This window comes from Bufo gargarizans, chromosome 10, assembly GCF_014858855.1.
Source record: "Bufo gargarizans isolate SCDJY-AF-19 chromosome 10, ASM1485885v1, whole genome shotgun sequence".
NCBI classification, from domain to species: Eukaryota; Metazoa; Chordata; class Amphibia; order Anura; family Bufonidae; genus Bufo; species Bufo gargarizans.
The window spans coordinates 9,385,357-9,400,253 of record NC_058089.1 but is presented as its reverse complement, the minus strand read 5'-3'; the positions used below and the strand labels follow the sequence as shown (position 1 = coordinate 9,400,253).

Below are 14,897 nucleotides of genomic sequence, written 5' to 3'. Positions count from 1 at the left end.
GCGGATAGCATCTGGACTGAATCCTGACCCATTCATTTCACACAATCTCTGTGTTCAGGAAAAATCGCAGCATGCTCTACATTTTTCACGCAGCCCTGACTCCATAGAAGTGAATGGGGCTTGCGTGAAAAACGGAAGACATCCGGATGCAATGCGTTTCTCTCTGATGGTTGCTGGGAGATGTAGATTGTTATTCTTCAGTTTTTCCTCACGCAAGTGAAAAACGCATGCAATCTGGACCGTAAAAACGCAAACTCAACTGAAAAAAAATTAAACAGATTCAACTTGTGTGAAATACCATCTTTTTTTCTGAACAAACTCTGACACAATCCGTATCGCTCGTGTGAAAGAGCCCTTAGGGTTATTTCATGGGGTTCTCTCCATTCCTAATTTCTGCTGGTTTATGTAGATATTATACGGGTTATTCGCGAATTTGATATTAAGGCCTATTCTTAGGATAGGTCATCAATATCAGACTGGGTCAGATTCACAGCACCCCTACTGATCAGCTGTTCGAAGAGGTCCCAGCGCTCCGTAAGTGCTTAGGCCTCTTTCTAGGCCAGTGATGTCACTGCACATCGGTCACATGACCTAAGCGCAGCTTAGTCCTATTCAAGTGAATGGGGATGAGCTGCAATACCAAGCACAACCACAATACTGTGTATGGCGCTGTGCTTAATATGCTGTGAGGAGGCCGCAGCAATCACTGAATCTTTGGTGAGCTGAGCAGCCTCTTTAAATAGATGATCGTGGGGCTGCCAGGGAGTCGGACCCCCGCCAATGTGATATTGATGACCTATCCAGATAGGTCACCTGTATAAAAATCCCATATAACCTCTAAGGCCTTCTACGCTGTGCAAGACAAGGGGGCCATTTTCAATGGCCATTTTTCAGAAAGGTGTCTGTAAAAAAATGGATGGTCAGTTCAATCATTTTAAGAACTCTTTCACACGGGTGTGTGCGCCCCGTGGTCGTGCTGCGGCCTGCCAAACGTGGGCCGCAATGCATGAGCACAATCCGTGGGGCAGCCGCAGCGGATTGCAAAAAGATAGGACATGTCCTATCTTTTTGCGGAACGAAAGTACGGGACCAAACCCTACTGAAGCACTCCGTAGTGCTTCCGTATGGTTCCGTTCAGTGCTTCCGTTCCGCACCATTCCGCATCTCCGGATTTGCGGACCCATTGAAGTGAATGGGTCCGCATCCGCGATGTGGAATGCCCACGGAACGTCACCCGTGTATTGCGGATCCGCAAATGCGGTCCACAATACGGCAACGGGGCGCACACGCCGGCGTGAAAGAGGCCTAACAAGCATTTTTTCTTCACTATTGTGTGACTGTAGCCTTAGTGCGGGTTATGATCACGTCACTCTATACTGGGGGGGAAACTACTTGGGGCTACGGAACGGAGCAATGGCTGCGGACAGCACACAGTGCTGTCTGCATCTTTTGCGGCCCCATTGAAGTGAATTGGTCCGCACCCGGGCCGCAAAAAATGCAGCTCGGATGCGGAACCAGACCACGTTTGTGTGCACGTAGCCTTACTATAGTGTCTGCAATACACCCGGCCGGCACCCCCATAGAACTGCCTATTCTTGTTCGCAATTGCGGACAAGAATAGGACATGTTCAATTTTTTTACGGAGCCACAGAGCGGAAGATCGGGAGGAACGCTCCGGAAAGGTGTGCTCTCCGCATTAATTCCATCCCCATAGAGAATGAATGGGTCCGCACCTGTTCTGCAATTTGCGGAATGGATGCGGACCCATTATACGGACGTGTGAATGGAGCCTTAGTTTTATTTTTTTTGTTGCATTTACTACCAAAAATGGGTCTGTTTTGGAGGCTTTTGCACCTTGTTTGTCTATTTTCATTTTATAGACTAATACAAAAGTTTTGTAACTTTTGCACATTTTTTCAACCTATTTATGTAGTTCTGCCTTTTTTTTTGCGACTGATTTAGTCGCAAAAACAGCCTAATTTCTACTCCACTCCAGGGCTGGCGTACTTTTCTTCGTAAGTTTTCAGTGGTAAGTTGTGCTAAATTTTGCTTTCATGTGAATCTGTCACCTACATCATAGCTATGGAAGTAAAGCAATTGCCTATTAGCATATAGTACCTTATTCCCAAGTGAACCTTTATTTCAGAAATTGGGGTTTTCTATCTTCTCAAAAAACTGTTTCCCATGTAAATGAGCCAAGTAGGGTGTCCAGAAGGGGAGTTATTTTGGTATGAAGGAGCCCAGGCAGGCCCCCTGTTAGTGCCCAAGCCGACCTCCCCTCCTCTCTGACATGACGCCCCCTGCTGCAATGTGTCCGCCCACCCCCTTGCTACGTCACATACAAGCCATAAGAGCACCTGCCCTTTCCTTGTTGCATCACATCTAAATCTTGCGCACGGCAGTGCCTAACACTGCCTGCGCCTGTGCACTGCGTGTCCCACTGAGGGCATCAGACTCAACTCTCCAGGTGGGTATGCACCAAGACCATTGAGGCGCTTCTTTTCGGGCACAGGCGGATTTAGATGCGGAATTTTGCGGAACGGATGCAGACCCATTCATTTAAATGGGGCTGCAAAAAATGCTGTTCACATCTGTATTCCCGTTCTGTGGCCCCGCAAAAATATAGAGCATGTCCTATTCTTGTCCGCAGATAAGAATATGCATTTTCTATATAGCTCCGGCCATGTGCAGTCCGCAAAATGCGGAACGCACAAGGGCCGGCATCTGTGTTTTTTGGGTCTGCAATTTGTGGACTGCAAAACACTTACAGTCATGTGAATGCACCCTTACTTATCAACCTAAATAGAATTACATGATAAGGCTAAATGCAGACGACCACGCAGTTTTCTGCAGTCAGCCAATTGCGGAAACACAAAAGCCACCCATAAAATAAATTCCTATTCTAGTCCGCAAAAAGGGACAAGAATAGGACATGTTCTATTTTTTTTGTGGGACCATGGAACGGAGCAACGGATGCAGACAGCACATAGAATGCTGTCCACATCTTTTCTGACCCCACTGAAGTGAATAGGTCCACATCCGAGCAGCAAAAAATGCGGCTTGGATGCAGACCAAAACAACGATCGTGTGCATGAAAATTTTAAAGAAAATGATACTTTCTAACTCAAAAATATGCATAGTACTAGCGTGATAAATGCGCCCCGTGACTTGCTGGTGACCGGAGCATTCCTGCCCGAGCTAAACCTATGACTTTTGTGAATCTAGTTCAGGGTGGTTCTATGAGGCCATACTGCACATTATAGACAGTACTTAGATACATCCGCTGGGCAGCACAGTGACACACATGATACTAGCTGTGCAGAACAGTAGCCCACATTGGGCTTAGATACACCAGCTCAGGTCTCCCTGGAGATGTTGGTGACTATCACTCTGCTTATTTACAGTGCTGAAGTGCCACCTTTTTATCATTAATAAGTGTTACCTGAACATGTTTTGTATTCTTTTTTTCAGGCGGTGTCCTCTTGTGATGGTAAGCAGCAGCTTCCTCTTATTTACTTTTTACTGCTTTCCTTCCCTGCTTTACTGCTTCTCTGGAGCCACCTAGTGGTCAAACACAGAATTTTCATTTCCACATCACTGCTCGTTTCATGGCCAGCCTTTATTACTGTATTTGCCATTATAAATTCTTCCTGAGTCTTCCCCATCTGTCATTGCTTCCTATACACTTCCTATTAACCATTATTTTCCTGCATACTGCAAATGTTGTTCCTTAACTGTAAGGGCCAGTTCACACGATTGATTTTGAAAAACACACCTAAAAAATCAGAGCAAAATTCACGTGTCTTTTTTTCTCTGCGCAAAAAAAGCATGTTTTTTTTGTGTGCGGTTTTGGACTTTTTTTGATGCATTTTTTTTTACCTGTTTATTTTTACCAATTGGTTCAATACAAAGCTGAATTTTCAGCCTGAGGTTTTTGAAGCAGATCTGTGCAGAAAACGCACACAAAACGCATAGAGTTACTTGGAGCTGTTTTTTCTGCTTCGTATTCATTTCAATGAGAGATTCAGCGTGTAAAAAAAAAAAAAAAAAAAAAAGTGCTGCCTCTCATTGATATGAATGGGAGGCGGTTTTGAAGTGTTTTTTTTTTGGATAAGATTTTGAGGCAGAAATACTCCAAAATCAGCGCCCAAAAACTCAGTGTGAACTTGCCCTGACCTTTACCCTACCTGCAATAGCTCCAGAGGTGTAACCTGAAGCTTATGGGTGCCCATTCAAAATGTCATAACAGCATGCCCAGACAGCCTACAGCTATCAGCCTACAGCAGGACATAATGGGAGTTGTAGTTTTGCAACAGCTGGAGGGCCTCAGGTTGAGCATGCCTGATCTACAGTAATCCAGCTTTCCACCTTGCCTACTGTAGACCTAATTTAGCTATTTGTCCCCAGTACTTCATAGAGTGTCCTGTCCAACGCCAACATCACATGTTCTGTCCACCTACTTCCTAAAGATCCTCATACATGTCATGACAATTACAAAAGAGACGACCAGAGAAGATAATTGGTAAAGGGTTATCTGTCCTTAAATATACCTACCCTACACCCCTGACCCCCATAGTGTTATGCAGGGTGGCAATTTTCTAAAGAGGTAGTCATGCAGTCCTGCAATAAAAAAACCAGCTCCAGCAGCATCTGGCGCCTGCGCAGTGAGGTGTATTGGCTCTCGGGTCATCTGCACAATATGTATTCAATGGATGCCACTGGAGATGGCTTGCAATGCCAGGACTGCATGCTACCTATAAAACCCAGGAGCGCCTTCAATACTATACAAAGGTAGCATGCTTTAATGTATAACCTTTTTTTCTCCTTTGTTCTTCCAGGCCTATTTGAGAGAATCACATTTTTTAAAAGCTTACGACACTTTGAGAGTGGTTTCGGAGCAGTATATAAGCAGTTGTCCCAGGATATACAGGGTGGTGGTCGCACATGCACACTGCTGTTCTACTCTGCTATCTCTGGCAGTCCCATAGAGAATGAATGGAGCAGCAGCGCTGCAGCCACTTTATTCACTTATGGAACTTAGGTCCCTGTTCTCGTGATAGGTGTGGGAAGGCATCCTACCCTTCAGATACTTATCCCATATACTGTGGATAGTTGATAAGTTTATATCATGGGTGTTGTGGAAATTTTATTATGCGGACATTTTACTTTAGGACGTGTGTGAGTTTTTATAGATTGTCATCTGTCTCCCTGTGTCGGATTTAGCCAGAGAACACTCTAGCAGAGGGTACTTTGGCTGAATCGGGACCAGTGGTAAAACCGTCAGTATGAGAACCAGTAGAATGATTTTTATTAGATACTGATCACTTTGGAGCAGTATTGAATGAGGTCCATGCTGACAGTGATGGGGGGTGGGTGGCCACCTGGCTGATCGGGTAATGGGCATGACTCATCCTTCCTTATACAGGGATGGGGGGGGTGTGCATTGTCTGGCCAGCCACATTGATTGCCCCTCCCTGTCCCATGATATGTCATCACTTCCTGTATCCTTGTCTTGGGACAGCCCCTTTTACATCTTTTGTTAGTAAATAAAGGACGCAGACTGAGCTCAGAATTAAATCAAGATGGTAGCACCTGGGTCTGTCTCTAACTGCGGCTGAGGAAAAGGGGATTTGCCTTTTTCCTTACACAAACTTTGATGCGAGCTGATTACAACTAGTAATATTTCTGCAACATGGGTCAGCCTCATGACTATTTATGCCACTAATTGTATAGTTGAATTGATGGAACCATGTTTTATTGATTGAATAGCCTTTAAACATTGTATTGCTATTGTTCTAATAAATATTAAAAAACTGGCAATTTTGTTAATAGTGATAAAAAAAAAATTCTGCCGTTTCATGTCTCTTATACAGACCTATGTGTCTCTATGGCAACAGACTACAAACAAACCATGTGTAGTCTGATCCTGTAGTCATGTGTTACTGCACTCTCACCTCCTTTTCTTGTAATCTACAGACATCAGGAGGCATGGCAGAAGGAGGGAGATGCCACCGAGAAGTAGCCACCTTGTATGTCAATGTCCAGCCAGATACTCCTCCACCGCTGTAGACCGCTGTTTATTCCGTCATACAGTGACTTACAGTAGCTCCCTATAGGTGCCACTAGAGTCTTTAGAGATAATGTGCATACTTTTTCCCAGGGAGTGTTGCCGGTAAGACTCCCTACACCAGCGGGCAATCTCTGCAATGAGAAGCGGGTGCAGTAAGGAATGCATGACGGCTTTATCAGTCATGTGTTTGTAGTCTGTAACCGTGGAGACACATAGGTCTGCATTGGGGCTATAAAGAGAAAATTGTAGGAAATTTGTATTCAAAACCATGTATTTGCTTTACAGAAATACCTGAATGCCAAACAATCAGCGTCCAGGCGTCGACCTTCCAGATATCGGTCACTGGACTGGCGGAGGGATTCTCCCTGCAGAATATAACTGATATAGATGGGAACATTATTCAAGCGTCTGATAACAGCTTGAATAACACGTCACTTATGAGCCTTCGGTCTGGTACACGGTATGTGATCCGCTATGGGAACGACTCAACCAGCTGCTGCCGCAATGTCACCACCGGTAAGTATGAGGTCGTCAATCTCACGAATTGGCCGGATTCATGTCTGTTGTCACAGTCTTTGTTCTGTCGGAGGTGCCGTCACTTTTGTATCACTATTCTATCTACGATCGGGCTTGTTGGACGCTGGTTGGATCTGCCAAAAATTTGAAATGGAAGCTACTGTATGATGCAAACGTGAACATAGACTTACACAAGATGTCTTTTTTTTTATATACGTTAATGCAAGAGTATTTGTATCATAGAAGCTATGGTGGTCCATTGAGATGAGAAGCCTATCCTCTTCACAGCCTAGCTTGAAAGTCAGCGCTCCCTACGCCAAAATGGTTTCCTGGAATTGTAGTTTCTGACAATTTTTGGGCTGTCGCTGAGCATATTGACTGTGGGGCTTAAAACGTTCCACTAATGAGAATTCCAATGTACCCATCAGCCATCTGCAATACATGGGTGACAACCACAGGCCACCATGACAGAAGAGGGATGACTCTTATTTCTAGGGGTACATGTTCTTTATTATGTCAGATCCATCCTACAGCTATACAACATAAGCTGTGTGGCTCTGCCAAAATAAAAATAAAAAACTCTGAAGCAGGAGTGCACCACCGATGAGGCTAGGTGAGGCAATTGCCTCAGGCGGCAAGACTTAGGCCTCTTTCACACGGGCGTTGCGGACTGGGGCCGGATGCGTTCAGGGAAAATAGTGCGATTTCAACACTAAAACAAGTCAGTTTTCACTGCGATTGCGTTCCATGTTTGCGTTTTTTCCACACGGGTGCAAAACATTGTAATGCGTTTTGTACGAGCGTGAAAAAAATCTGCATGTTTGGTACCCAGACCCGAACCCGGACTTCTTCACAGAAGTTCTGGTTTGGGTTAGGTGTTGTGTAGATTGTATTATTTTTCCTTATAACATGGTTATAAAGGGAAAATAATAGCATTCGGAATACAGAATACATAGTACAACAGGGCTGGAGGGGTTAAAAAATAAAATAAAATAAATAATTTAATCCACTTGTTCGCGCAGCCGGCATCTCTTCTGTCTTCTTCTTGGAGGAATAAGACCTTTGATGACCTCACTACGCTCATCACTAGTGATGTCGCGAACATAAAATTTTCCGTTCGCGAACGGCAAACGCGAATTTAAGGAAATATTCGCGAACGTCGAACCGCAATAGACTTCAATAGGAAGGCGAATTTGAAAACCCTCAGGGACTCTTTGTGGCCACAATAGTGATGGAAAAGTTGTTTCAAGGGGACTAACACCTGGACTGTGGCATGCCGGAGGGGGATCCATGGCAAAACTCCCATGGAAAATTAAGTAGTTGACGCAGAGTGTGGTAAGTTGAAATCGCAATGCGACTTATAGAACTTGAATTAATCGCATTGCGATTTCAACTTTCTTAAATCCGACAGTACATTCTAGCATGGAGTCGTTCCCATGGTGATGGGGACGCTCCATGAGCACGCAAGTCGGCAGAAGTTCTAAGTTGAAATCGCAATGCGATTTATAGAACTTGAATTAATCGCATTGCGATTTCAACTTAGAGCTTCTGCCGACTTCCGTGCTCATGGAGCGTCCCCATGAACGGCTCCATGCTAGAATGTACTGTCGGATTTGAGAAAGTTGTAATCACAATGCGATTAATGCAGGTTATATTAATTGCATTGCGATTGCAACTTAGAGCTGAGTTCCTAATGGTTATATTGATAGAATATAACGAAGATTGAGAATATAGTGCTATATTCGTTGTCAATTCTAGCAATACAACTATTAGGAACCCAGCTCTAAGTTGAATTCACAATGTGATTAATATAACCTGCATTATTCGCATTGCGATTACAACTTAGATCTGAGTTCCTAATGGTTGTATTGCTAGAATTGACAACGAATATAGCACTATATTCTCAATCTTTGTTATATTCTATCAATATAACCATTAGGAACTCAGCTCTAAGTTGTAATCGCAATGCGAATAATATAACCTGTATTAATCTCATTGCGATTACAACTTTGTGACACTGCAGCTTCAGAATTAATCTAAGATGGATGCTGTCCTTGCTTTTTGATAGGCGGTGGGAGGGTCTGGGAGGGAGGGTCTGCTGCTGATTGGCTGGAAAGTATCTGCTGACTGTGAGGTACAGGGTCAAAGTTTGCTTAATGATGACGTATAGGAGGCGGACCGAACATCGCATATGTTCGCCGGAAACTATTCGCCGGCGAATAGTTCGGGACATCACTACTCATCACACGGTCCGTCACATGATCCATTACCATGGTAAAAGATCATGTGATGGACCATGTGATGAGCGCAGTGAAATCATCAAAGGTCCTATTCCTCAAAAAAGAAGATAGAAGAGATGCCGGCTGCGCGAACAAGTGGATTAAGGAGTTAAAGATTTTTTTTTTTTATTATTTTTTTTTTGTAACCCCACCAGCCCTATTGTACTATGCATTCTGTTATTATTTTCCCTTATAACCATGTTATAAGGGAAAATAATAAAGATCGGGTCCCCATCCAGATTGTCTCCTAGCAACCGTGCGTGAAAATCGCACCACATCCGCACTTGCTTGCTGAAGCTTGCGATTTTCACGCAGCCCCATTCACTTCTATGGGGCCTGCATTGCGTAAAAAAAACGCAGAATATAGAACATGCTGCGATTTTCGCGCAACGCACAAGTGATGAGTGAAAATCGCCGCTCGTGTGCACAGCCCCATAGAAATGAATGGGTCCGGATTCAGTGCGGGTGCAATGCGTTCAACTCACACATCGCATCCGAGCAGAATACTCGCTCGTGTGAAAGGGGCCTTAGACAAGTGGGGCAGTGGCAGGGCCATAGGAATATATCTCGATATTCAACTTATCACAATATCCCTAAACAGTAGGGCTGAAGGGTTTGGGTGCGGTTTTAATTTTTGCCTCAGGCAGCAGAAAGGCTAGGTGCACCCCTGCTCTGAAGGCTGTGCGACTGCAATCCATATGGTTAATACTTTAATCGAGGGCACAACACAGACTCATTTACTGTTATTAGTTGTGACTTGGCGGTGTGAAATTGCGATCTTATTTTGTACGCCCACACGTGGTTGTTTAGCCCTGGCCTCCATTTAACATGATTGCACTTTTTCACACAATTCTAATTTTAGAGCCAATGTCCGTGAAATCTCTGCAAATAAGTAACGCAACCTCATCTTCTGTGTCTCTGACGTGGAGTAAACCTGATGAGTATCAGACGTCTTACAGCTACAGAGTCCAGACCAATCTCACCTCATCATCAGTAATGATAAATGATACAATAGGGAGAAGTGATTCAGCGACAATAATGAATCTGACGGCAGGAGAAACCTATACATTCATGGTGTATACGAGAGCTGCCGATGGCACCACTGAATCAGACCCGGTGTCACAATCTACCTGCACAGGTAATACCAATGTGTTCAATTGATGTAATGTGATGTCAAGTGCCCATGTAATCCTGTCAAGTGCCCATGCCTCTTATCTGCCTCTATAATTAACCCAGCTGAACTATGGAGGTCAAAGGGGTTCTCCAGGAAGTATGAAAATGAAAATACTTTAATATTACTTCATTATAAATATATTCCCAAATACCTTTCATTAGTTATAATGGCTCGTTTTGCCTTGGGAGCAATCATTAGCAGAAATAAAATGTCTGCCGTCCTATTAGTAGACACAAAACCTGTCCTAATCACACAGCAGGACAAGTTACTTCACAACACGGAGCTACAGAGCTGCCTCATCCTCCTCTCTACTCTGCCTGTCTCAGGTCTCATAATCCCTGATAAGCAGAGCAGAGATGTGGATGAGGCAGCTCTTTAGCTCAGTGTTGTGAAGTAACTCATCCTATTATACGATTAGGACAGGTTTTGTGTGTACTAATTGGGAGGCAGCCATTTTTTTTTCCAGAATTATTGCTACCTAGATTAAAAGAACCATTATAACTAATGCAATGTATTTGGAAAAATATTTATAACAAAAGTAATATTTAAACATTTTCAGTGATTTTATTTTCTTAATTCCCGGAGAACCCCTTTAAACAGTATATCTCTGTACTGGCTGACATGACACAACGGGCTAAACTGTGACATGTATTGTGTGACAGCAAGTTTCAGAATAGTGATTTGGCTGTAAAAATGCAACCAAAATGCAGAACAGTCACAGGCAGGTGGCAGTGTCACACGGTGTGTACTGTGGTCTGTGATGGACAAAGTCACATGCAATTTAAAACCTGCAACCAAAAATCCAGCTGTGTTGGATTTTGTGCAACTTGCACGTCACAGTGTGTTGCATGGTGACCTCACTGACAATTATAAGAAATTATTTGCCATGCGACAACGTGATCTTCATGTTGCGTGACTCATGTCACTGTGTAGCCCTAGCCATAAGGTGACACTAGCACTGAACACAATTTTAAATACTCGGATAACCCCTTTCAGGGTTCCATAACTAAAGGTGCATTTAGATGCTGTAAGGAACAGCCGATTTGTTATTAATGAAGGATTTCTTCCAGACAATTGGCTGCTTGTTAAGAGGAGGTTGAGGCCCTGCATTTAGATAGAGCAATCACCTCCACAGTAGGAGGACAAGCAACCCTTGCTGCTATCACTCAACCCCATAGAAAATCATTGTTCCTGGACAGCAGAGTTCTGTTTAGACAGCAAGATCTGCTGCCCAGGAACGAGTATTAAGGTGTCTGCACCTACGAGCTAAACGCTTGTCCATCAGGTCATTTGTGCACCTTTACAAAGGCTGATTATCAGGAACAAGCGTTCGTAGGAACATTCTTTCTAGATAAACATCCCGAACTTCAGGCCTTGTAAATGTGGCTTAACCAGTCTATGATTTGTGATATTCTCAGTTCCTGGACAAGTTTCCAGCCTCTCACTGACCAATTCCAAGTCGGTTGATCTTCTCGGAGCCACATGGACAAAACCAGCAGGAAAAGTGGATAATTACACCGTCAGTCTAACAGGAGCCGTGAATAAGACAATACCAGCTAGTACTACACAAGTGAATTTCACAGGATTACTGCCCGGAAGAGAATATACAGTCACCGTACAGACAGTCAGTGGGAGCTGCAGCCAGACGTCTGCTCCAGTGACAGAGGCCACATGTGAGTATCATCAGGATCTGCTCAATGGTGACTCTTTTCATCATCCTGCACCTCTGTTACAGTCACTTTCCCCGTATACGTCATGTGCTGTATATGTTCTCACCTGTCTGTATTGTTGTTGTTTGTGCAGATCCAACCGAACCTGGAAAGTTATCCTTTATCAGCATCGGAACTAAGAATCTCACCTTATCTTGGACAGAGCCAGTAAATATGACCGGTGTGGCCAAGTCATATAATATAAGCTATGGGATGTTCCCATCAACTAACATAACTGTGACCAGCAACGCAACAAATGTCACCCTTCAGAAGCTGACCTCAGGGACTAATTACAGCATTACTGTGGTCACAGTCGGAGTCCGGGGGTATCCGAGTTCACCTGTCAGCACATCTGTCTATACAAGTAGGTTCTCTCATGACTGTTTGCAACTTTTCATAAAATGTGACATGACGTGAGGAATACTACAGAGAAAATTGAGATGGAGCAGAGTAATGGAAAGCAAAGGGTAGAGGAAAGGATTTTAAAAGAGTTGAACGGGATTTGCCAGGATTTACATTGATGACCTATCCTCAGGATTTTGCATATAACTCACCTGAATGGAACCAAACAAATTCCATTGACTATAATGGGGTCAGTTCAGTTTCCGTTCAGGAGTCTGCTTTTTCAGCAGAGAAATAAGTCCCCCATGCAAGGCTTTTCCCCTTTTTCATTGAATCTGGGATGGAGAACACTGTCTTTTAACCAGCTCAGCTCCCCTAGCTTAAACACCCTTAATGACCAGACCACTTTTTACACTTCTGCACTACAATACTTTCGCGGTTTATTGCTCGGTCATGCAACTTTAAATTTGAATTTTACCTCCTTTTCTTCTCACTAATAGAGCTTTCATTTGGTGGTATTTCATTGCTGCTGACATTTTTACTTTTTTTTGTTATTAATCGAAATTTACAGATTTTTTTTTTGCCAAAAAATGACATTTTTCAGTTTCAGTTGTAAAATTTTTCAAATAAAACTACATTTCTATTTACATTTTTCTCTAAATTTATTGTTCTACATGTCTTTGATAAAATAAAATGTTTGGGTAAAAAAAAAATGGTTTGGGTAAAAGTTATAGCGTTTACAAACTATGGTACAAAAATGTGAATTTCTGCTTTTTGAAGCAACTCTGACTTTCTGAGCACCTGTCATGTTTCCTGAGGTTCTACAATGGCCAGACAGTAGAAAAACCCCACAAATGACCCCATTTCGGAAAGTAGACACCCTAAGGTATTCGCTGATTGGCATAGTGAGTTCATCGAACTTTTTATTTTTTGTCACAAGTTAGCGGAAAATGATGATTAAAATGTTTTATTTTTTTTCCTTACAAAGTCTCATATTCCACTAACTTGTGACAAAAAATAAAAACTTCCATGAACTTACTATGCCCATCACGAAATACCTTGGGGTGTCTTCTTTCCAAAATGGGGTCACTTGTGGGGTAGTTATACTGCCCTGGCATTTTAGGGGCGCTAAGGTGTGAGAAGTAGTTTGAAATCAAAATGTGTAAAAAATGCCCTGTGAAATCCTAAAGGTGCTCTTTGGAATGTGGGCCCCTTTGCCCACCTAGGCTGCAAAAAAGTGTCACACATGTGGTATCGCCGTACTCAGGAGAAGTTGGGCAATGAACACCACCGCCCCCTCAGCTCATAAGCCTCAGCAAACCTATCTTTTACTGCAGAGGAGAAATCTTGTCTTGCAGCGCCGCATACACCGACTTTTGTGTAATCTGACAGCAGCACAATGCTTCTATCAGAATGCACATCAGTGCTGCAGCTGGTTGATCGGTTGGTCCACCTAGAAGGCAAAAAAAAAAAAGAAAAAGAAAAAACCAGGCCGCAACGCAATAAATTTATTAACTTTATAATAACATTTGAACGGAATATATAAACTTTATTTAACTTTTTGAACAGAACGTAAACTTTTTTGCTTACCGGTGATTTTTTTTATTTATTTTTTACCTTTATGGACAAATCTCTCCTTCCCCATGGGACAATGTGCAAAGCGCAAATCGCCCAAAGATGTGGCGAGGTACATTATGCACTTTGTCCAAGGTGAAATGAGAGGTTTGCAACAGCTGTGAGTAAAAGGGCTCTAATAGCCCTGTGTGCCTGTCCTGTGAGATGTGATCCCTATGCTAGGTGTACCTGTGTGTGGTACTTCCGGAAACACTCCCCTAAGCATAGGGCAGGGTGGTCAGGGCAGTCAGGACAGAAATAGCGGGCGTCACGCCTTATTCCACTCCTGCTACAGACATTTTTTTCGGGGTGGCGGTCGGTTTGAGGTACCAGCAACGACACTGGGGAAATGTCGCTCGTGTAGACTGCTCACTACACTGGTGGATGGGGCCACGGAACCTCCTGGATACGGGAGGTTCTCGATGATCTCTTCCTGAAATTTGAGGAAGGATCCTGTTCTCCCAACCTTACTGTAGAGAACAAAACTATTATATACAGCCAATTGAATTAAATATACAGACACCTTCTTATACCAGCGTCTGGTCCTGCGGGAAAGGAGATAAGGAGCCAACATCTGATCATTGAAGTCCACCCCTCCAATGAGCGAATTATAGTCGTGGACACAGAGGGGCTTTTCAATGACACTGGTTGCTCGTTCAATTTGGATTGTCATGTCTGCGTGAATGGAGGAGAGCATGTAAACGTCGCGCTTGTCTCTACATTTCACCGCAAGCAGTTCTTGGTTACATAAGGCAGCCCTCTCCACCCTTGCAAGACGGGCGCTAACGAGCCGTTGGGGGAAGCTCGGCGACTAGGTCGCGCGGTGCCACAGCAGCCAATCTGTTCTAGGAACAAATGCCTGAAGAGGGGCACACTTGTGTAGAAATTGTCCACATAAAGATGGTACCCCTTGCCAAATAAGGGTGACACCAAGTCCCAGACTGTCATCCCACTGCTCCCCAGGTAGTCAGTGCAACCGACCGGCTCCAGGGTCTGATCTTTACCCTAATAGATCCGAAATTTGTGGGTATAGCCTGTGGCCCTTTCACAGAGCTTATACAATTTGACCCCATACCGGGCGCGCTTGCTTGGGATGTATTGTTTGAAGCCAAGGCGCCCGGTAAAATGTATAAGGGACTCGTCTACGCAGATGTTTTGCTCAGGGGTATACAAATCTGCAAATTTGGTGTTGA

General features: G+C 43.7%; 1 protein-coding gene across 1 annotated transcript in view; it reads left to right on the top strand.

Annotated features, from left to right (window-relative positions):
* LOC122920743 (receptor-type tyrosine-protein phosphatase beta-like) overlaps positions 1-14,897 on the top strand; it is a 117,131-nt gene that overhangs the window by 15,930 nt on the left and 86,304 nt on the right. The window contains exons 4-8 of the mRNA XM_044270457.1: positions 3,472-3,490; positions 6,356-6,586; positions 9,728-10,003; positions 11,458-11,712; positions 11,843-12,112. Of these exons, the coding sequence (XP_044126392.1) occupies positions 3,472-3,490; positions 6,356-6,586; positions 9,728-10,003; positions 11,458-11,712; positions 11,843-12,112 (1,051 nt within the window). The remainder of the gene's footprint in view (positions 1-3,471; positions 3,491-6,355; positions 6,587-9,727; positions 10,004-11,457; positions 11,713-11,842; positions 12,113-14,897) is intronic.